Source organism: Ipomoea nil, unplaced genomic scaffold (genome assembly GCF_001879475.1).
Source record: "Ipomoea nil cultivar Tokyo-kokei standard unplaced genomic scaffold, Asagao_1.1 scaffold2159, whole genome shotgun sequence".
Classification (NCBI taxonomy): domain Eukaryota; kingdom Viridiplantae; phylum Streptophyta; class Magnoliopsida; order Solanales; family Convolvulaceae; genus Ipomoea; species Ipomoea nil.
This window is the reverse complement of record NW_017618587.1, coordinates 2,105,769-2,129,638: the sequence shown is the minus strand read 5'-3', so window position 1 is coordinate 2,129,638 and position 23,870 is coordinate 2,105,769. Positions and strand designations below refer to the sequence as shown.

Here is a 23,870-nt window from a genome sequence, read left to right as displayed (position 1 = left end):
ACAACCACCTTAATTGACCTGAGTGGTCAGGTACTCTCATCCCTTAAGAGAGGTCGAGAGTTTGAACCCCTCTCATATTAACCAACTAATCTGGTCAGCAATTTGCCCCTTGATTGAATTTATTAGAGCCAAAAAAGTTGATCGAACTAGGTTGTCCCATTTTGACAACTTTTTGAATGTGTGCCATATTGCTTGCCAACAAAGAAGGCAGGCTCCTTAGCTTGAGGAAATGCTACATAATATGAATCAACAATTCTAGGGGGAATGGGTGACACCAAATGGGAAGATGACATTATGGAATAAATGTGTAGTTGAAGATCTTAAGATTAAATTTAAATTCTAAGCCAATTTAAGGAATATAAGTTATGCATTAATCAGCGAGGATAATCCAGTGATGACATTGTGACTTCATTGAGGGAACTTGTTGCATGTTTGCCTGAAGAACTCTCTGAGTTAAAAACAGCTCTTCTGCCAACGAAGAAACCAGGCTCTTTAGGTTGAGGCAACACAACGTCATTAACTAGCATTTGAACAACAGAAGACATGTTTGGTCTATCTTCTGAAAATTGTTGCACACACAAAAGACTAATATGAATTGACCTTAGAACTTGAGCTACATCATATGAATCAGATATATGCTCATCAATGAGTTTGAGTGATTCTCCTTCTTTATAAAGCTTCCATGCCTGTATAATATATATTTAACAATATTGTAAAGAGAAATGATGAATATTCCGCTTACATGAATGAGTAAATTAATATAATTGAATCATCTAAAAATCTTACATGTCCAGGAAGTGTCTCGTATTGATCTTCATTTGAAAATTCGTTATTTCTCTTGCCGCTAACAATCTCTAGTACTAAAACACCAAAGCTAAACACATCTGATTTAACTGAGAAGATCCCATGTGTTGCATATTCCGGAGATATATACCCACTACATTGTATGGTAAACACTCAATGAGTAGATGCATTTAAAAATATAATTAAGAACAAACATACGCAAAAGATGGCTTGCAAAAGTGTTTAAGAGTAAATTGTGATATATTCTTACTGCGTTCCAGCAACTCGTTTTGTATTATCTCCAGTTGCGTTTCCTGCTAAACTTCTAGCCAGACCAAAGTCGGATATTTTTGGGTTTAAGTCAATATCAAGCAAAACATTGCTACTCTTGAGGTCTCTATGGATAATTCTTAGTCGAGAATCTTGATGGAGATACAATAACCCTCGAGCAATTCCATTGATTATATTAAAGCGTTTTAGCCAGTCAAGTAACATTTTTCTTGTTTGATCTGCCAAAGGTTTAAGTTAGTGTTGTTTCAATAATTTCTTATGATTTTGATATAGATGACAAGGTAAACATATATACCAAATATGAAGAAGTCCAAACTTTTGTTAGGCATGTATTCATAGATCAACATCTTTTCTTCCCCGCTAATGCAACACCCCAAAAGCTTGACAAGATTCCGATGTTGTAATTTGGCAATACAAATGACTTCATTCATGAATTCTTCAAGACCTTGCGTGGAATTCTTTGATAGCCTCTTCACAGCTATTTCTTCTCCCCCATCCAATGCACCCTAGGTAATTAAAATAAATAAAATAAGATTATGTACATGCCCATCTAAGAAATTAAAGCTGCATATAATTTTACCTTGTATACAGTTCCAAATCCACCTTGGCCTAACTTGTTCATCACTGAGAAGTTATTTGTAGCTCTTGATATTGTTGACCAATCGAAAACTGGTAGCTCTAATTCTTGCTTCAACTTTTGCTCTTTCCTTTTTGATTTGCAAAAATACAAGAAAAGAGACACCCCAGCAAGAACTATTACAACCAGCATCGACAAACAAAGCACAAGGATTTTTGCTTTCCTCCCCAATGAGCTTGAATGATGTGGTTCTGGTGTTAACCCTGTAGTTCCAAAACAACTTTCTTATTTACACTTTATTATGAGGCATTCAAAGTGAGTATAAACACATTTATTATACCTGGTATTTCAGTAGCAGCCAGTCTGATGTAAATATCTTGCCCATCTGGTATTGTTCTCATATCAACTAAATCATCATACCAAATCAAACACCCACTTCCTCCATTGCTTATATTGAGAGTGGAATAAGCCATACATGTGCAATTCCTCAAGCAAACTCGTTCACATTCTTGAAGGCTCATAGATTCATTATACCAAGAGTGCTTTGTATCTGGCAATTTGATATTAGAATATTTCAAGAATTCATCTGATGAAGATCCATTATTGTGGCAATTCGTCAGGGGTGTTCTCCTATGGCATCCTCCTGACAAGCTTTCTGTTGCATTATCATTAGGCAAAAAATTTTCTAAACATTCACAACTACGGTAATCCTGTATGTTGCAGACGCCATTTCTACCACATAAACCATATGTGTCACAAGTATCTGACGGTAGGCTATGAAAACTCACCCATTGTTTAATCTCATCTTCCCATACCCATGATTTTACAATACCATTGCTTGTAACAAGAAATCTAATTAAACCCAACTCATTACTGATATTATAACAATAATAAACCTCCTTTTTATTTATAACCAGTCCATGTTGGCCAAGCTTGTTGCTCCTGTGTTCTGATGTTACACTAAAGCGCAAACCATTCCATGGACCTGAGCAAAAAATCTCAGTTGTTCCATTCTTGAGAATAAATTGTGGGTATCCTGTAGGATGCAGGTGCAGTGTATATTGGCCTGAAGCGGGGTCATTTTCACTCTTCCAAGCTGTTAAAAAAACCTCATGCGCAGTCTGTAAATTCCACCCAACCTTCATTCCGGGTAAAAAAGTGTCAGTTGGATAATCAAAACTTTGCCAGAGAAAATTCTCGGGGTTTTCATCATCTGCATCTCTCACCACCAGGTTCCCAGTATCCAGCAACTCTGCAACCGGATTTTGCACCGATGATCTTGATGTGTTGGCAGACCAAACAGCCTGACCCTTGTCTCCAACAAGTGAAAGTTGGCCTCCCAGGTTGATCTTCAAGACAGCCGAAGATGTGTTTGCAAGTGGAGCATCTCTGTTTGCAACCCAAACCACTGTCTTAACTGGATCTTGTTTGTACCATATACCTATGTAACGGTTTAAGGAATTGGTGGGGCTAAAGAATCCCATTACGAAGGTTCCACCCTCTGAAATGATGGTGTCCCCTTCTCTAAGAAGTTGGGTTTTAGTAATTAAATCTTTTCCCAAGCAAATATTTTGTATTGAAAGTAAGAAAGCCAAAAGCAAAACGAGCAAAAGAGCTTCCATGGCTACTGAGAGAGTGAGTGCGAGAGAAATTTCTTCAGTAGCCGTAATGAAAGATCAGACAACCAAGACTGCGGGTGGATGCCGGGATCTTTCCGTCAAATTAACGTGTGGAAATATCATATTCTCTTGAGAATAAGTGTGGAAAGTAATACAAAAGTCGCCTTTGGCATCCATGGCATGCGGTTGACAAAACTGTTGCAAATTTATAATTAGAGTTAATATCCAATATAGTACTAGACTATAATGGTTTTCCTCAATTTAGTTCTAAATGACTTTTTATGCTTAATTTAGTCATCAATTTTGATGATTTTATACAATTTAGTCCTTTTGTTAAAAATTCTGCTAGTTGAATATTAGAAATGGGGTACTAATGATAATTTCTCATGGATGATTACTTTTTCTTCCACTTATTAAGATCCATGCATAAATGCAAATTTTCGTACCCAAATCAATTCCAACCCCTTAAGGAAGGAAGATTAGGCAAATATTTATTTTTTTTGCGTCGGTTGAAGTTGATTTGAGTACGAAATTTGCATTTCTATGTGGATTTTAACATGGTGTGTTTGGAAACTCGGAAAATGATTGAGTTTTGAATGTTTGACAAGATGAAAAATTTAAAGTCAATGGAAAATCACTTATTGGTCAATGGAAAAATGCATCATATTTTCAGGAAAAATGACTTCCCCTTTTTTGGGGGGAAGTCATTTTCCTAGCCCTCTCATCACGCGTATCAGCGAATCCATGAAGCTCAGGAAAGAAGAGATCCCGAAATGCAGTGAAATGAAGACTTGGAACGAATCTCCGAGAAACAACGGGTTTTGGCCGGCGAAAATCTCTGGATCGTCTTCTTAGATGCTCCAGGAGATTCGCAGGGCAGGACGACAGGAGCCTTTAGGAGTCGTGGTGGACAGCACATTCTGCTTGGTCAGTGTTTGGAAAGCACAAGTCTCAAATCAGATTCTTGGTGCTCATAATCCATCCAGATTCTCTCTTGTGAGGCGGATCTGGGCGCAACCTTCTGATGAATTTGTCTATCATTTTCATTCCTTCTTCGTTCTCGTTGAACCTGCAGCACTTGAAAGGGCAGTTCATTCTGCCCTCTTCTCATTTTCCAAGGATGAGTTTAAATGTTAATTAAACTAGTGAGTTTAAAATTTAATTAAACAAAATAATATAATTAAAATGTTTAATTATACAATTCAAGTCATTTTCTAGAAAATGAACCAAACACACAAAGACAATTTTTTGTTATGCAGCCAAACACCGGAAAGGAAAATGCTTTCTGGAAAATGACTCATTTTCCAGAAAGCATTTTTCAGAAGTCATTTTTCTCCTTTTCAAATGGACCATTGAGTAAAACCACAATAGTCGGGGACTATATTGAGTATTAACTCTTTATAATTATGATGGTAAAATTTATTGCCCTAAAGACCCTCACACCTCGGGGTCAGCATGATGGTGGAGGGATAAATGTGACTCAAAACTCAAAAGCCTCTTAGGGAGAGGACCAATACCTATTGATCACAAGTAAGGATGTCAATAGGACCAACCCATTCTATTTTAAGCTAGCCCTATTGGGATTTCGGTCCTATCTGTTTTGTTTGGTTGGATTTAAAATTTTTAGCCCTAATTCTAAACCTTGAACTTATCAGGCTAACTCAACTAAAACTTTTAATATTTTTACATCAACATTTTAAACTTTCAATTTTAATAAATTTGTGCGTTTACACTAATAAATATAAACGTATACATCATTTAAACTTTCATTTTCAAATTTCAACTTAAAATAATTAATATACTTACATTATAATACAATAATTATAATATTTTTTTTTATTTTTCATTTTTTATTTTCATAAAAATATTTTATTTTGTAATAAATTTATTAATATATTATTAAAAAATTTAATTTAAAAAAAAATACTAAAGATAGAACTTACACACAAACTCTTTAATTTGTATATTTTATTTTGAATACCCCATCATAAATTTAGTTATAGATTTTGAAGTAATTCAAAATCTGCTTCTACGTAATTGGTCTCAGCATTTCTTCTTTTACCTCATAACTTATAGATTTGGGCAATTATCAGGTATCCATGTCTAAACTTTAATTACACATTACTATATATATAAATCTCCAACGAACACTTCCATGGTGTTATAATTATATGTATTAAAATTGGGTTGTTACTTGTATCATTATACGGGAGTAAAGTTTATCCCATGCATATGCACACTCTCAAAAAGTGATTGCATGTTTTTCCTGTCACCAAAAAAAAAAAAAAAACTATAATTTGCATGACATGATATACCTATACATAAATAATAATGTTCACATTTCTTAACAATAATGTCTGGATGCATTTCAAATTTATAAGCATCAATTCAACATATCATACATTTTTCACAACTTACGTTTTTGTCATATGAGTTTATGCATTCTGAGCGAATTTTAGGATTCTAAGTTATGCATTAATCAACGAGGATCCAATGATGACATTGTGACTTCATTGAGGGAACTTGTTGCATGTTTGCCTGAAGAACTCTCTGAGTTAACAGCAACCCTCCTGCTAACGAAGAAGCCAGGCTCTTTAGGTTGTGACAACACAACGTCATTAACCAACATTTGAACAACAGAAGACATGTTTGGTCTATCTTCAGGAGATTGTTGAACACATAAAAGACCGACGTGAATTGACCTTAAGACTTGAGCTACATCATATGAATCAGATATATGCTCATCAACTAGTGTGAGTGATTCTCCTTCTCTAAAAAACTTCCATACCTGTATAATATATATTTAATAATTAATATTGTAGAGAGAAATGATAGATATTCCGCTTTCATGAATGAGTAAATTAATGGAATCATCATAAATGGAAATCTTACTTACATGCCCAGGAAGGGTCTCATATTGATCTTCATTCGAAAATTTGCTATTTCTCTTGCCACAAACTATCTCTAGTATTAAAACACCAAAGCTAAACACATCTGATTTAACTGAGAAGATCCCATGTGTTGCATATTCAGGAGATATATACCCACTACATTGTATGGCCAACACTCAATGAGTAGATGCATTGAAAATTAAGAACAAACATATGCAAAAGATGAGATATATTCTTACTGTGTTCCAGCAACTCGGTTTGTGTTATCTCCCGTTGAATTTTCTACTATACTCCTAGCCAAGCCAAAGTCTGATATCTTTGGGTTCAAATCAGTATCAAGCAAAACATTACTGGCTTTGAGATCTCTATGGATTATTCTTAGTCGAGAATCTTGATGGAGATATAATAACCCTCGCGCAACTCCATTAATTATGTTGAAGCGTTTTGGCCAATCAAGCAACTTTTTCTTTGTTTGATCTACAAAAGGTTTTAATTTCCTTAGTTTTGTTCCAAAGATTTATAATATAGATTTGGTCATATATAGAGGAGATCAGAAGATAACCATACCAAATATGAAAAAGTTCAAACTTTTGTTCGGCATGTATTCATAGATCAAGATTTTTTCTTCCCCACTAATGCAGCATCCCAAAAGCTTGACAAGATTCCTATGTTGCAATTTGGCAATACAAATAACTTCATTTTTGAATTCCTCAAGTCCTTGTTTGGAATTCTTTGATAGCCTCTTCACAGCTATTTCTTCTCTCCCATCCATTACACCCTAGACAATTAAAAAATTGAAATAAGACTATGTACATGCCCATCCAAGAAATATGTATATACTGTATATTACCTTGTACACAGCTCCAAATCCACCTTGGCCTAATTTGTTCATCTCTGAGAAATTATTTGTAGCTCTTGATACTGTTGACCAATCGAATACAGGTAGCTCAAATTCTTCCTTCAACTTTTGATCTTTCCTTTTTGATTTGCAAATATACAAGAAAAGAGACACCCCAGCAAGAACTATTACAACAAGCATCGACAAACAAAGCACAAGGATTTTTATTTTCCTCCCCAATAAGCTTGAATGATGTGGTTCTGGTTTTAACCCTGTAGTAGTTCCAAAAGAATTTTCTTATTTCCACTTTATTATTATGAGGTTGTCAAAGTGATTATAAACACTGAAAGTATATAATACCTGGTATTTCAGAAGAAGCCAGTCTGATGTACAAATCTTGCCCATTGTATACGGTTCTCATATCAACCAAATCATCATACCAAATCAAACACCCACTTCCTCCATTAGTTATATTGAGAGTGGAATAAGCCATGCAAGAGCAATTCCTCAAGCAAACTTGTTCGCACTCTTGAAGGCTCATAGATTCATTATACCAAGAGTGCTTTGAATCTGGCAATTTGATATCAGAATATTTGAGGAATCCATCCGATGAAGATCCATTATTGTGGCAACTCAGGGGTTTTCTCCTGTGGCATCCTTGTGACATACTTTCTGTGGCTATGGCATTATTATTAGGCAAAAATGTGTCTAAACATACACAAATACGAAATTCATATATGTTGCAGACACCATTTCCACCACATAAACCATATGTGCCACAAGTATCTGATGGTTGGCCACGATTACTCACCCACTGCTTCATCTCATCTTCCCATACCCATAATTTCAGAATACCATTGCTTGTAACAACAAATCTAAATAAACCCAAATCATTGCTGAGATTATACCAAGCATAAACCTCCTTTTTATTTATAACCACTCCATGTGGGCCATTGATGCGGGGGATTCCTCTACTGCTGCTCGGATCTACTGATGTTGCACTAAAGCGCAAACCATTCCATGGACCTAAGCTTAAAACCTCAGTTGTTCCATTGTTGATAATAAGTTGTGGATATCCAGTCGGATCCAGGTGCATTGTATATTGGCCTGAAGCTGGGTCATTTTCACCCTTCCAAGCTGTAAAAAAGACTTCATGGCCAGTCTCTATATTCCACCCAAACTTCATCCCAGGTAACCAATGATCAGTTGGATGATCAAAACTTTGCCAAATAAAATTCTCTGGCTTTTCATCTTCTGCATCTCTCACCACCAGGTTCCCTGAATCCAACAACTCTGCAACCGGATTTTGCACGGATCTTGATGTTTTCACAGACCAAACAGCCTGACCCTTGTCTCCGACAAGTGCAAGTTGGCCTCCCAGCTTGGTGATCTTCAAGACTGTTGAAGATGATGTTTTGGCAAGTGGAGCATCTCTGTTTGCAACCCAAACCACTGTCTGAACAGGAATTTGTTTGTACCAGATTCCTACGTAACGGTTTGGGGAATTGGTGGGGCTAAAAAATCCCATCTCAAATTTCCCACCTTTTGAGATGATGGTATCCCCATCTTTCAGAAATTGCGTTCTTGAAATTAAATCGATATCCTTTCCCAAGCAAATATTTGATATGGAAAGTAAGAAAGCCGACAAAAGCAAAAGGAGTAAAGGAGTTTCCATGGCTACTGAAACAGTGAGCTGAGTGGTAGAGAAATTTTAGTCCTTTAAAATTTCATGAGAATGCCGGAACCTGTATGTAATTTCAATGTCTCATGAAATTTCTAACCAAAACGTGTACGCCATAACAATTAACACCCATTCATCGCCTTGAATATAATTAGAGCTGTCAATTCACCTGCATGCTAAGCTTTAATTTGCATCTTAACAAATTCACCTCTTAAACCCATTATAGACTCTCTTTGAGTCATTCAAAGTTGAAACTATAATTATTAATAAAATAAGTAAATCGATGCCACTATCCCATAAAATATTTCCACTCGGTTAGGTAGGTGCAAATTAAATTGCATTATATTGTTTTTAAGACATACAATAAAGATGACGTCCATTACATCTATCTCAATGTTATTTCAGCTCGATTAATTGAGTGTAAGTTTCATATTCTCTTGCCAATAAGTATGGTGGAGTGGGGGTAGAGGAGGAGTTTGATTGGTGTTTATTTGTGCAATTTTGTGATGCATATATATATTTTGGTCAAATTCGAATATGAATTGTTTCAATATACTAGTGTAAGAACCAGGTACAGTATATATTGGCCTGAAGCTGGATCATTTTCACTCTTCCAGGCAGTAAAAAGAAAAAACCATCATCTGCATGGAGAAGTCCAAACTTTTGTTAGGCATGTATTCATAGATCAACATCTTTTCTTCTCCGCTAATACAATATCCTAGCAGCTTGACAAGATTTCGATGCTGTAATTTGACTATACAAATAACTTCATTCTTGAATTCCTCAATCCCTTGTTTGGATTTCTTTGATAGCCTTTTCACAGCTATTTCTTCTCCCCCATCCAATGCACCCTAGGCAATTAAACTAAATAAAATAAGATTATGTACATACATGCCCATCAAAAAAAGATGCATATATTTTTACCTTGTACACTACTCCAAATCCACCTCGGCCTAATTTATTTATCTCTGAAAAATTATTTGTTGCTCTTGATATTGTCGACCAATCGAATATTGGTAACTCTAATTCTTGCTTCAACATTTGTTCTTTCCTTTTCCTTTTGTAGAAATAGAAGAAAAGATACACCGCAGCAACAACTATTACAACCAGCAGCGACAAACAAAGTACAAGGATTTTTACTTTCCTCCCTAATGAGGTTGAATGATGTGGTTCTGGTTTTAACCCTGTAGTTCCAAAAGAATTTTCTTATTTCTACTTTATTATGAGCTTGTGAAAAGTGATTATAAACACATCATATCAATTATACCTGGTATTTCAGAAGAAGCCAATCTGATATACAAATCTTGCCCATTCTGTACTGTTCTCATATCAACCAAATCTTCGTACCAAATCAAACAACCACTTCCTCCATTGTTTATATTGAGAGTGGAATAAGCCATACAAGAGCAATTCCTGAAGCAAACTTGTTCACACTCTTGAAGGCTCATAGATTCATTATACCAAGAGTGCTTTGTATCTGGCAATTTGATATCAGAATATTTGAGGAATCCATCTGATGAAGATCCATTATTGTGGCAATTCATGGGTTTTCTCCTATGGCATCCTTGTGACAAACTCTCTGGTGCATTATTATTGGGCAAAAATTTGTCCAAACATCCACAACTACGATAATCATGTATGTTGCAGACACCATTTCTACCACATAAACCATATGTGTCACAAGTATCTGACGGTTGGCTATGAAAACTCACCCATTGTTTGATCTCATCTTCCCATGTCCATGATTTTATAAAACCATTGCTTGTTAAAATAAATCTCAATAAACCCAAATTATTACTGGGATTACTCCAAAAATAAACCTCCTTTTTATTTATGGAAAATGACACTTCTTCCCCCACAAAGTTATATACTTATAGCACTTTCTCCTCCTAAATTATTCAAGTGGCTGTTTTTCCCTCTGAAATGTTAAATGGACATATATACCCTTAAAATAAATATTTAAAATAAATATTTTATTTATTTTACTTCTCGAACAAATTATGACAATAATTTGGTTCAAACCAAACAAACACTATAGCAACCAAACCGAAATATTCCAATTACAATTTAGAATCGAAACTCGATATTTAGAGTTTATTAAAATCGCGAACCGGAACGGACGATTCATGTTCCGAACTGAAAAAATAAAATACATTTATTGTTGAATTTAGACTATTTAAAATAAAAAATAAAATTTTAAAATAAAGACGGTTCAAAATCGCGAACCGGATCCAGAACCGCCGATTCACGGTTCAAGATCCAATTTTTTTAATTCATAATTTTAATAAATTGAAATCCAAATATTAGGTTCTAGATCTGAATCATAACCGGAAACTTTTAATTCAATTGCTATAATGTCCAGTTCAGTTTGATCTGAACCGTGGTCATCCCTACGTATACGCGATAATTTGTTGGAGAAGTAAAATAAATAAAATGTTTACTTTAAGGGTAGAAATATCAATTTAATATATCAGGGGAAAAAACCACCACTTTTAGAATAATTGAGGGGACTAATGTGCTTACCTAAATAATTGAGAAGGAAAAATGACTATAAGTATATAACTCAGAGGGAAAAAGTGTCATTTTCCCTTTTATTTATAACCACTTCTTGTGGGCCAAGGTAGGTGCTGCTCTGTTCAACTGGTGCTATACTAAAGCGCAAGCCATTCCATGGACCTGAGCTAAAAATCTCAGTTGTTCTATTCTTGAGACTAAGTTGTGGATATCCAGTAAGATCCGGGTGCAGTGTATATTGGCCTGAAGCTGGGTCATTTTCACCCTTCCAAGCTTCATTCCAGGTAACCACTGATCAGTTGGATGATCAAAACTTTGGCAGAGAAAATTCTGGGGGTTTTCATCTTCCGCATCTCTCAGCACCAGGTTCCCTGAATCCAACAACACTGCAACCGGATTTTGCACCGATCTTAATGTTTTCACAGACCAAGCACCAGGTTCCCTTTTCCCCTTAATTAAAGCTGTCAATTCACGACCTTTTCCCAAAAAGTTGAATCTACAATTCCAATGTCCTTTACATCCCGACCTGAGTATTTGAAGGATGTAAATTATGATAACTTAGTATCGGTGCACACCAAAAATCTGTCTACTTTGAGCATAACCTCACACTGCGGCTGTCGAGATTCGAATCTTGTTGATAGTTGTGAATTCACAATCGGCATTGCCAACTAAATATTTCTTGGGTTAGATTGTGAATAATGACACATGATCGAGCTAGACATATAGGGTGTTTGACAAATAGGGATAGCGGATAGCTAATAGCGGTTAGCGAATTGAATTAATGAGTTTGACTAGGTAGCTGATTATTAAAAAAAAAACTATTTAATAAAAATTAATTGTTAGTTGATAACTGATTACATGTAAAATGATCTTTAAATGTATGAGTGTAATAATAATAATAATAATAATAATAATAATAATAATAAATGCAGTTGATATGACTTTAACGCACTTTGACTTTTTTTTTTTTTTTGAATGCTACTGGCCCTATTACATTGTAGTATTGTTAGTTGATAACTGATTACATGTAAAATGATCTTTAAATGTATGAGTGTTTTATTTTTTTTGAATGCTACTGGCCCTATTACAACTTTAACGCACTTTGACTATTTTTTTTTTTTTTTTGAATGCTACTGGCCCTATTACATTGTAGTATCTGTTCATATACTTTCTCAACCTACTGAAACACAAAGAGCCAATAACGCCTCCACTGAGGCTCGAACTCACAACCTTCCAAATGGAAGTCCAACCCGAATACCATTAGACCACATAGTCCTGGTAACGCACTTTGACTTGAATGAGCATAACCAACCAAAAACCACAAAGAGATAATAACCTGCAGTCTAGACTCTAAATTATTACTATAGAGAGTTTAACTTAACTTTGTCCCAATCAACTTAGTTAGGAGTTGTCCTTTTTTTGAAATCCTAGTACTACAGGTGTTTGGTTGAAGGGATTTTAAATTCCCTTCTTACTTAATTCCTACCTAATTCCAAAGGCCATTAAATTCCGTAGTTTGGTTGGAGGGACCCATTTTCATGGAATTAAAATCGCATGTCCCCCCTGGAATTTTAATTCCTGGGAAAAAAAGATAGTGATGAGTTAAAATTACCCCTTCCTTTTTTAACTTGAAATTAATGTCTAACAACAATAATGGACATTTTTGACTTTATACTACTTATTCCCTTTCAATTCCCATGTATACCAAACATTGGAATTAAAATTCCCAGTAATTCTATTCCTGTCAACCAAACACTGGAATTTAAATTCTCACTTTATTCCCAGTAATTCAACTCCCATGGAATTACAATTCATTTCCCACATAATTCCCCCTTCCAACCAAACGCCCTGTTAGGATTTATTGTATCGAACAATTTTATTCCTTTGTGATTTTAAAATTTGGTTGTTAAATGACATGATAATGTGATACACATGCAAAAATAATGTTCACATTTCATAATTCTTATTGATGTCTGCATTTCAAATTTGTAAGCATCAATATAATTGATATAACAAGGATATCTTTTGCTATCTAAGTTTTCTCCAAATTGAGTATAAATAAATGATAAATCTAAATTATACATTCAACGAGGACTCAATATCGTAATAGTAATTTCATTTAGGGAACTTTTTGCATGTGTGCGTGGAGGACATTCCTTACCAAAGAAGAAGCCAGGCTGTTTAGCTTGAGGCAATGCAAAATCATTAACCAACATCTGAACTACAGAAGACATGTCTGGTCTATCCTCTGGAGATTGTTGTACACATAGAAGGGCGACATGGATTGACCGTAGAACTTGAACTACATCATATGGACCAGCTATATCCTTATCAACCAGTGCAATTGATTTTCCTTCTCTATAAAGCTTCCATGCCTATATAGTATTTAAATTCATATATACAAAGAAAAATGGAATATATAATCTAGACAAGAAAGAATGAATTAATTGAGACATAAAATGGAACACTTACATGTTCAAGAAGAGTCATGTACTGATCTTCATTGATAAACTCATTATTTCTCCTACCACTGACTATCTCAAGTACTGAAATGCCAAAGCTAAACACATCCGATTTAACGGAAAAGATTCCATGCCCGGCATATTCTGGAGACATATACCCACTACATAGTATAGGTGATACCTAATGAGAGGATGACATGAAACAAACATATGCAATAGATGTAGTGTAGTAGAAGATCTTAAGATGAAAATCAAATTCTTACTATGTTCCAGCAACTCGTTTTGTGTTATCTCCCATTGCATTTCCTACTATACTCCTAGCCAAGCCGAAGTCTGATATCTTTGGATTCAAATCAATATCAAGCAAAACATTACTAATTTTGAAATCTCTATGGATTATTCTTAGTCGGGAATCTTGATGGAGATATAATAACCCTCGTGCAACTCCATTAATTATGTTGAAGCGTTTTGGCCAATCAAGCAACTTTTTCTTTGTTTGATCTGCAAAAGGTTTTCCTTAGTTTTGTTCCAAAGATTTATAATATAGAAGTGGTTATATAGTGGAGAAGATAACCATACCAAATATGAAAAAGTCCAAACTTTTGTTAGGCATGTACTCATAGATCAACATTTTTTCTTCTCCCCTAATGCAGCATCCCAGAAGCTTGACAAGATTCCTATGTTGCAATTTAGCAATGCAAATAACTTCATTCTTGAATTCTTAAAGTCCTTGTTTGGAATTCTTTGATAGCCTCTTAACAGCTATTTCTTCTCCCCCATCCAATGCACCCTAAGCATTTCAAATAAATAAAATAAGATTATGTACTTGCCCATTCAAGAAAGATGGGTTCGATTCCCACAAGTGACGATTTCCTTTGGGCTAGTCCTGTGCCTCCCGGAACGAACGGGAATTAGTCGGGTGGATCTGGACCGTTAAACGGACAGAGAAAGATCCGGACCACCTCGTGGTTTACACACCAAAATAAATAAATAAATAAATAAAAATAAAAGAAGGATGCATCTACTTTTACCTTATACACAACTCCAAATCCTCCTTGACCTAATTTGTTCATCTCTGAAAAATTATTTGTAACTCTTGATATTGTTGACCAATCAAATATTGGTAGCTCTAGTTCTTGCTTCAATTTTTGTTCTTTCCTTTTTCTTTTGCAGAAGTACAAGAAAATATACACCCCAGCAAGAACTATTACAACCAGCAGCGACAAACAAAGCGCAAGGATTTTTATTTTACTCCTGAATGAGGTTGAATGATATGGCTCTGCTTTTAACCCTGTAATTCAAAAAAACTTCTCTTATTTCTTCACTTTTTAAAGGAAAAATGATCAAATAGGTCCTCAAACATTTGTTAAAGAGTCAATTAGCCCTCCCAACTCTTTAAAGGTGCAATTACACCCATAAACAATGCATTTTGATGCAATAAAGCTCAAATACATATAGATGACCTGCTATCATAGGTCATTGAAGATCCAGTCATTTTTCGACGTATTTTCAGGCAAAAAGGTGACCGTCGACCGTCGAACGTCGAACGGTCGCCCGTCACGGACTCCGATAACCATTGTGGTCACCTTCTCGCCAGAAAAGGCAACCCAGATCTGGGTTGCCTTCTCTGGTTGAGAAAGCCACCACTGTGGTGGTCTCCTCGACTGGAGAAGGTGACCACAGTGGTCACCGGAGTTCGTGACCGGCGACTATTCGACGGTAGCCAGTCACTTTTTTGTCAGAAAATACGTCGGAAAATGGTCGGATCTTTAATGACACATAATAGCATGTCATTTAGCTGTATTTGGGCTTCATTGCATCAAAATGCATTGTTGATGGGTGTAATTGCACCTTTAAAAAGTTGGAGGGGCTAATTGACTCTTTAACAAATGTTTGAGGGCTTATTTGACCCTTTCCCCTTTTTTTAACTATGAGAAAAATTCACAACCATTACACATTGGATAAACTTTTCCTTGTGACCTTAGACGGTAAAGGACCACAAGAAGATAAATCACCTTAAATTGTTCATAGTTGATTGACTTGAATTAAAAAGTTTAGTAGGCCTCTCCCACGGAAAATCAAACTTAGAATTTTATAATTACTAAGCCAACAGTTTGATCAACTTGGCTGAGTTGCTTCCTAATTTCTCTTATTTCTACTTTATTGTCAGGCTGTCAAACTGATAATAAACACATTAACTATACCTGGCATTTCTGGCATTTCAGAAGTAGCCAATCTGATGAACATATCTTGCCCATTATGTACTGTTCTCATATCAACCAAATCTCCATACCAAATCAAACACCCACTTCCTCCATTGCTTATATTGAGAGTGGAATAAGCCATACAAGAGCAATTCCTCAAGCAAACTCGTTCACATTCTTGAAGGCTCATAGATTCATTATACCAAGACTGGTTTGTATCTGGCAATTTGATATTTGAATATTTGAGGAATCCATCTGATGAAGATCCATTCTTGTGACAATTCAGGGGTTTTCTCCTATGGCATCCTCGTGACAAGGTTCCTGTGACTGTGGCATTATTATTAGGCAAAAATTTGTCTAAACATACACAACCATGAAATTGCTGTATGTCGCAGACACCATTTCCACCACATAAACCATATGTTCCACAAATATCTGCAGGTTGGCTACGATAACTCACCCATTGCTTGATCTCATCTTCCCATACCCATGCTTTTAGAAAACCATTACTTGTAACAACAAATCTTTATAAACCCAAATCATTACTGGGATTGTACCAATAATAAACCTCCTTTTTATTTATAACCACTTCTTGTGGGCCAAGGTTGTTGATGTTCTGTTCTACTGTTATTACACTAAAGCGCAAACCATTCCATGGACCTGAGCTACTGTTATTACACTCATTATTTCTCCTACCACTGACTATCTCAAGTACTGAAATGCCAAAGCTAAACACATCCGATTTAACTGAAAAGATTCCATGCCCGGCATATTCTGGGGACATATACCCACTACATAGTATAGGTGATACCAAATGAGAGGATGACATGAAACAAACATATGCAATAGATGTGTAGTAGAAGATCTTAAGATAGAAATTCGAATTCTTACTCTGTTCCAGCAACTCGTTTTGTGTTATCTCCCATTGCATTTCCTACTATACTCCTAGCCAAGCCAAAGTCTGATATCTTTGGATTCAAATCAATATCAAGCAAAACATTACTAACTTTGAGATCTCTATGGATTATTCTTAGTCGGGAATCTTGATGGAGATATAATAACCCTCGCGCAACTCCATAAATTATGTTGAAGCGTTTTGGCCAATCAAGCAACCTTTTTTTTGTTTGATCTGCCAAAGGTTTAAGTTAGTTTTGTTTCAATAATTTCCAGTAATTTGGATATAGATGACAAGGTAAACATACCAAATATGAAGAAGTCCAAACTTTTGTTATACATGTATTCATAGATCAACATCTTTTCTTCCCCGCTAATGCAGCACCCCAAAAGCTTGACAAGATTTCGATGCTGTAATTTGACAATACAAATGAGTTCATTCTTGAATTCCTGAAGTCCTTGTTTAGAATTCTTTGATAGCCTCTTCACAGCTATTTCTTCTCCCCCATCCAATGCACCCTAGGCAATTGAAATAAATAAAATAAGATTATGTACATGACCATCCAAGAAAGATGCATATACTTTTACCTTGTACACAGCTCCAAATCCACCTTGACCTAATTTGTTCATCTTTGAGAAGTTATTTGTAGCTCTTGATATTGTTGACCAACCGAATATTGGTAGCTCTAATTCTTGCTCCAGCTCCAACTTTTGTTCTTTCCTTTTTCTTTTGCAGAAATACAAGAAAAGATACACCCCAGCAAGAACTATTACAACCAGCAGCGACAAACAAAGCGCAAGGATTTTTATTTTCCTCCTGAATGAGGTTGAATGATGTGGTTCTGCTTTTAACCCTGAAGTTCAAAAAAACTTCTTTTATTTCTTATTTTTTTTAATGATGAGAAAAATCCGTAACCATTACATAAAGGTGTGCACGGGGTAAACCTTCCTTGTGACCTTAGGTGGTAAAGGAACAAAAGAAGATAAACAAGCTTAGATTGACTTAAACTAAGAAAGTCAGTAGGCCTCTCTCACAGAAAGACCAACTTAGAACATTGTAGTTACTAAGCCAACAATCTGATCAACTTGACTGGATTGCTTCCATCCTCTCTTATTTCTACTTTATTGTCAGGTACCTGGCATTTCAGAAGCAGCCAATCTGATGAACATATCTTGCCCATTCTGTACTGGTCTCATATCAACCAAATCTCCATACCAAATCAAACACCCACTACCTCCATTGCTTATATTGAGAGTGGAATAAGCCATACAAGAGCAATTCCTGAAGCAAACTTGTTCACACTCTTGAAGGCTCATAGATTCATTATACCAAGACTGCTTTGTATCTGGCAATTTGATATCAGAATATTTGAGGAATCCATCTGATGAAGATCCATTATTGTGGCAATTCAGGGGTTTTCTCCTATGGCATCCTCGTGACAAGCTTCCTGTGGCTGTGGGATTATTATTAGGCAAAAAATTGTCTAAACATACACAACCTCAAAATTGTCTAAACATACACAACCTGTGGCTGTCGCAGACACTATTTCCACCACATAAACCGTATGCGCCACAAGTATCTGATGGTTGGCTACGATAACTCACCCATTGGTTCATCTCATCTTCCCATACCCATGATTTTATAATACCATTGCTTGTAACAACAAATCTAATTAAACCCAAAACATTATTGGGATTATACCAAACATAAACCTCTTTTTTATTTATAACCAGTCCATGTGCGCCAAGGTTGCTGCTGCTCTGTTCACTTGATGTTACACTAAAGCGCAAACCATTCCATGGACCTGTGCTAAAAACCTCAGCTGTTCCATTCTTGATAATAAGTTGTGGGTATCCAGCAGGATCCAGGTGCAGTGTATATTGGCCTGAAGCTGGGTCATTTTCACCCTTCCAAGCTGTAAAAAAAACCTCATGACCAGTCTGTAAGTTCCACCCAAGCTTCATTCCGGGTAACCAATGATCAGTTGGATAATCAAAACTTTGCCACAGAAAATTCTGCAGCTTTTCATCATCTGCATCTCTCACCACAAGGTTCCCAGTATCCAGCAACTCTGCAACCGGATTTTGCACCGTTGATCTTGATGTGTTCGCGGACCAAACAGCCTGACCTTTGTCTCCAAGAAGTGAAAGTTGGCCTCCCAGGGTAATCTTCAAGGCTGCTGAAGTTGTGTTAGCAAGTGGAGCATCTCTGTTTGCAACCCAAACCACTGTCTGAACAGGAATTTTTTTGTACCAGATTCCTACATATCGGTTTGAGGAATTGGTGGGACTAAAAAATCCCATCACAAAGGTTCCACCTTTTGAGATGATGGTATCCCCATCTTTCAGAAATTGCGTTCTTGAAATTAAATCGATTTCCTTTCCCAAGCAAATATTTGATATCGAAAGTATGATCAAAGCTGGTAAAAGAACTTCCATGGCTACTACAGAAAGAGAGTGGTAGAGGAACTTTTAGAATAGGCGAAAATGAAGATCAGACAATCAAGACCTCGTGTAAATGCAGGGAGCGATCTTTCCCTAGTAATGTGTCTTTGACTGATTTGTATCTTAACAAATTGACCTATTAAACCCATTATAATTCTTTTGGAGTGATCAAGGAAATTCGATGTGCACTGAATAAATTTCATATGATGAACCAAGTCAACAAATGACTACAATGTGATAAACAGTCTATATTGAATATTGGTAGCATCACACTATTGATCCTTCAATTTTAATATTTTATTATTTATTTTTAAAATTGTAATTTCACAATTGCTCAACATTATAGTAATGGATAAAAATCATGACTCCCTTATATTAAACAATCAAAACATACCACATATTAAAAAATTGAAAATCACAACTAGAAATTATTGAATTTCTGACCACCTGAATATGATCTTAAATCAAGTTGAAAGCAAAAAGTGGTCGGAAATAGCAACAAGGGTTTTTCCGGATACCAAAAGTGGTCGGAACAAGACTTTCGACTTGATTTAAGATAACTTTCAGATGGTCGGAAATTTCAAAATTTCCAGTAATGAATGAGAATATAGAATAAAAGTACATATAGAATTACTCCTTCTGGGATGCAAATTTCCTTGGTTGGTGACCAAAAAAAGAGTTGGGAGGACTAGTCAACTTTGGCGGATTGATTCTGATGACAAGAAGCTGAGTGCATGTAAATGTCGGGTGGTCCTCTTAATTTCCTCAAAGCGTGTCTTAAATGTCCCATGAAATTTCAAACCGACGCCCATTAGAGCTATCAATTCTTGACATGTTTTGGTTTATGCTTATCAAATCATGATTCATGAAAGCCAAGGGCACCTATTACGCTTTGGATCTTAACAAATTCACCTCTTAAACCCAGTATGTTATTTAGATTTTGAGCAACTAACTAACATATGCACGAGGAATAAATGTGTACGTAGTTGAAGATCTTAAGATGAAATTTAAATTCTGAGACAATTTAAGGAATCTAAGTTATGCATTAATCAACGAGGACCCAGTGATGACATTGTTACTTCATTAAGGGAACTTGTTGCATGTTTGGCTGAAGAACTCTCTGAGTTAAAAACAGCCCTTCTCCCAACGAAGAAGCCAGGCTCTTTAGGTTGAGGCAACGCAGCGTCATTAACCAGCATCTGAACAACAGAAGACATGTTTGGTCTATCTTTTGAAGATTGTTGCACACATAAAAGACCAACATGAATTGACCTTAGAACTTGAGTCACATCATATGAATCAAATATATGCTCATCAACGAGTTTGAGTGATTCTCCTTCTTTATAAAGCTTCCATGCCTGTATAATATATATTTAACAATATTGCAGAGAGAAATGATGAATATTCAGCTGACATGAATGAGTAAATTAATGGAATCATCTAAAAATCTTACATGTCCAGGAAGTGTCTCGTATTGATCTTCATTTGAAAATTCGTTATTTCTCTTGCCGCTAACAATCTCTAGTACTAAAACACCAAAGCTAAACACATCTGATTTAACTGAGAAGATCCCATGTGTTGCATATTCCGGAGATATATACCCACTACATATATGGTAAACACTCAATGAGTAGATGCATTTAAAAATATAATTAAGAACAAACATATGCAAAAGATGGCTTGCAAAAGTGTTTAAGAGTAAATTGTAATATATTCTTACTGGGTTCCAGCAACTCGTTTTGTATTATCTCCAGTTGCGTTTCCTACTAAACTTCTAGCCAGACCAAAGTCGGATATTTTTGGGTTTAAGTCAATATCAAGCAAAACATTGCTACTCTTGAGGTCTCTATGGATAATTCTTAGTCGAGAATCTTGATGGAGATACAATAACCCTCGAGCAATTCCATTGATTATGTTAAAGCGTTTAAGCCAGTCAAGCAACTTTTTTCTTGTTTGATCTGCCAAAGGTTTAAGTTAGTGTTGTTTCTATAATTTCTTATGATTTGGATTATTGGATATAGATGACAAGGTAAACATACCAAATATGAAGAAGTCCAAACTTTTGTTAGGCATGTATTCATAGATCAACATCTTTTCTTCCCCGCTAATGCAGCACCCCAAAAGCTTGACAAGATTTCGATGTTGTAATTTGGCAATACAAATGACTTCATTCATGAATTCCTCAAGACCTTGCGTGGAAATCTTTGATAGCCTCTTGACAGCTATTTCTTCTCCCCCATCTAATGCACCCTAGGTAATTAAAATAAATAAAATAAGATTATGTACACGACCCATCTAAGAAATTAAAGCTGCATATAATTTTACCTTGTATACAGTTCCAAATCCACCTTGGCCTAACTTGTTCATTTCTGAAAAGTTATTTGTAGCTCTTGATATTGTTGACCAATCGAAAATTGGTAGCTCTAATTCTTGCTTCAACATTTGCTCTTTCCTTTTTGATTTGCAAAAATACAAGTAAAGAGACACCCCAGCAAGAACTATTACAACCAGCATAGACAAACAAGGCACAAGGATTTTATTTTTACTCCCCAATGAACTTGAATGATGTGGTTCTGGTTTTAATCCTGTAGTAGTTCCAAAAGAATTTTCTTATTTACACTTTATTATGAGGCTTTCAAAGTGAGTATAAACACATTTACTATACCTGGTATTTCAGTAGCAGCCAGTCTGATGTATATGTCTTGCCCATTCGGTATTGTTCTAATATCAACTAAATCATCATACCAAATCAAACACCCACTTCCTCCATTGCTTATATTGAGAGTTGAATAAGCCATACAAGAGCAATTCCTCAAGCAAACTCGTTCACACTCTTGAAGGCTCATAGATTCGTCATACCAAGAGTGCTTTGTATCTGGCAATTTGATATCAGAATATTTGAGGAATCCATCCGATGAAGATCCATTATTTTGGCAACTCAGGGGTTTTCTCCTGTGGCATCCTTGTGACAAGCTTGCTGTGGCTGTGGCATTATTATTAGGCAAAAATGTGTCTAAACATACACAAATACGAAATTGATATATGTTGCAGACACCATTTCCACCACATAAACCATATGTACCACAAGTATCTGATGGTTGGCCCCGATTACTCACCCACTGCTTCATCTCATCTTCCCATACCCATAATTTCAGAATACCATTGCTTGTAACAACAAATCTAAATAAACCCAAATTATTACTGGGATTATACCAAACATAAACCTCTTTTTTATTTATAACCATTCCATGTTGGAAATTGATGAGGGGGCTGATTCTGGTGCTGCTGGTTGCACTAAAGTACAAACCATTCCATGGACCTGAGCTAAAAATCTCAGTTGTTCCATTCTTGATAATATATTGTGGATATCCAGTAGGATCCAGGTGCAGTGTATATTGGCCTGAAGCTGGGTCATTTTCACCCTTCCAAGCTGTAAAAAAGATTTCATGGCCAGTCTGTATATTCCACCCAAACTTCACCCCAGGTAACCAATGATCAGTTGGATGATCAAAACTTTGCCAAAGAAAATTCTCCGGGTTTTCATCTTCTGCATCTCTCAGCACCAGGTTCCCTGAATCCAACAACTCTGCAACCGGATTTTGCACGGATCTTGATGTGTTCACAGACCAAACAGGCTGACCCTTGTCTCCGAGAAGTGCAAGTTGGCCTCCCAGCTTGGTGATCTTCAACACTGTTGAAGATGATGTGTCGGCAAGTGGAGCATCTCTGTTTGCAACCCAAACCACCGTCTGAACAGGAATTTGTTTGTACCAGATTCCTACGTAACGGTTTGAGGAATTGGTGGGGCTAAAAAATCCCATCTCAAATGTCCCACCTTTTGAGATGATGGTATCCCCATCTTTCAGAAATTGCGTTCTTGAAATTAAATTATCGATATGCTTTGCCAAGCAAATATTTGATATTGAAAGTAAGAAAACCGACAAAAGCAAAAGGAGTAAAAGAGTTTCCATGGCTACTGCTAGCTGGAGGAATGCTTTGAATTGAATATGATAAGACGAATAAACCACCAAGATTCCTAAGTCCTAACTCTAGCGGCGTGGTTTATTAGCAATATTAGGTGTATGATGTGGTTAATAACTTGAAAATTTGGGTTTTAGTAATTAAATGGTTCTCCAAGTGTTGGATGGAGACCAATAAAGGGTCAAATCCAGTAACTGGTGGTTAAGAAATTGTTGGGATGGAGGAGATCCATGAAAGGTAAGTCTAGCACCTTTCTCTCGAAAATGTGATGGTGAAAATAAAATTATGTTTTCGCTATGAATTATAACATTTAGCTAGTAAGCCCTTGATCCAATCACCAAATAAATGTTTGATATTGAAAGAAAGGGAAATGCAAAAGAAGTAAAATAGCATCCATGGCTAATGATAGAGTGGTTGAGGAATTTTGAGGTGAAAATGAAGATCAAACACCCAATTAAAGAGTCAAGAGTGCGTGTAATTGCGGGTAACTTTCCATGAAAACGTGTCTTGACTTCATGATGTTTGTAGCCAACGATCATAGGCCGTAACAGCGGTTCATCCCCTTCGATTAGAGCCGTCAAATCAAGACATCATTTAGTTTAGGCTGCCCTTACAATGAGTCGATATCACCTCCACTGAGATTCAAATTCATAAACTTTCGTTTGAAAAAGTCACTTATGCCATTAAATC

General features: G+C 36.0%; 4 protein-coding genes and 1 pseudogene across 6 annotated transcripts; all 5 read right to left on the bottom strand.

Moving 5' to 3' along the window:
• Window positions 1-374: 374 nt before the first annotated feature.
• LOC109149312 (G-type lectin S-receptor-like serine/threonine-protein kinase At4g27290) lies at window positions 375-8,707 on the bottom strand. 3 transcript variants are annotated; one of them, XM_019297027.1, is made up of 6 exons: window positions 7,360-8,707; window positions 1,655-1,914; window positions 1,370-1,580; window positions 1,055-1,292; window positions 787-937; window positions 375-686 (listed from the first exon to the last, which is right to left on the bottom strand). In XM_019297027.1, the coding sequence occupies exons 1-6, from the start codon at window positions 8,672-8,674 to the stop codon at window positions 375-377; spliced, it is 2,487 nt and encodes an 828-aa protein (XP_019152572.1). In that variant the 5' UTR covers window positions 8,675-8,707. The 3 variants fall into 3 exon arrangements, with proteins under 3 accessions (XP_019152572.1, XP_019152574.1, XP_019152573.1); XM_019297028.1 differs by lacking the exons at window positions 375-686; window positions 787-937; window positions 1,055-1,292; window positions 1,370-1,580; window positions 1,655-1,914 and adding exons at window positions 5,589-6,058; window positions 6,167-6,317; window positions 6,401-6,638; window positions 6,729-6,939; window positions 7,012-7,271; XM_019297029.1 differs by lacking the exons at window positions 375-686; window positions 787-937; window positions 1,055-1,292; window positions 1,370-1,580; window positions 1,655-1,914 and adding exons at window positions 999-1,039; window positions 6,386-6,638; window positions 6,729-6,939; window positions 7,012-7,271.
• Window positions 8,708-11,326: 2,619 nt separating this feature from the next.
• On the bottom strand, window positions 11,327-16,368 carry LOC109149198 (annotated as a pseudogene).
• On the bottom strand, window positions 16,047-18,256 carry LOC109149197 (G-type lectin S-receptor-like serine/threonine-protein kinase SD1-1). Its single transcript, XM_019296861.1, has 7 exons — window positions 17,891-18,256; window positions 17,343-17,608; window positions 17,063-17,273; window positions 16,752-16,821; window positions 16,509-16,651; window positions 16,228-16,352; window positions 16,047-16,115 (listed from the first exon to the last, which is right to left on the bottom strand). The coding sequence occupies exons 1-7, from the start codon at window positions 18,069-18,071 to the stop codon at window positions 16,047-16,049; spliced, it is 1,065 nt and encodes a 354-aa protein (XP_019152406.1). The 5' UTR covers window positions 18,072-18,256.
• LOC109149196 (G-type lectin S-receptor-like serine/threonine-protein kinase At4g27290) lies at window positions 18,255-19,193 on the bottom strand. The gene has a single exon (XM_019296860.1). The coding sequence runs from the start codon at window positions 19,191-19,193 to the stop codon at window positions 18,255-18,257; it is 939 nt and encodes a 312-aa protein (XP_019152405.1).
• Window positions 19,194-20,166: 973 nt separating this feature from the next.
• Window positions 20,167-23,170, bottom strand: LOC109149195 (G-type lectin S-receptor-like serine/threonine-protein kinase At4g27290). The gene is made up of 6 exons (XM_019296859.1): window positions 21,852-23,170; window positions 21,525-21,744; window positions 21,239-21,449; window positions 20,920-21,157; window positions 20,653-20,803; window positions 20,167-20,557 (listed from the first exon to the last, which is right to left on the bottom strand). Exons 1-6 carry the CDS (start codon window positions 23,168-23,170, stop codon window positions 20,249-20,251), a joined length of 2,448 nt encoding a protein of 815 aa, XP_019152404.1. The 3' UTR covers window positions 20,167-20,248.
• Window positions 23,171-23,870: the final 700 nt, after the last annotated feature.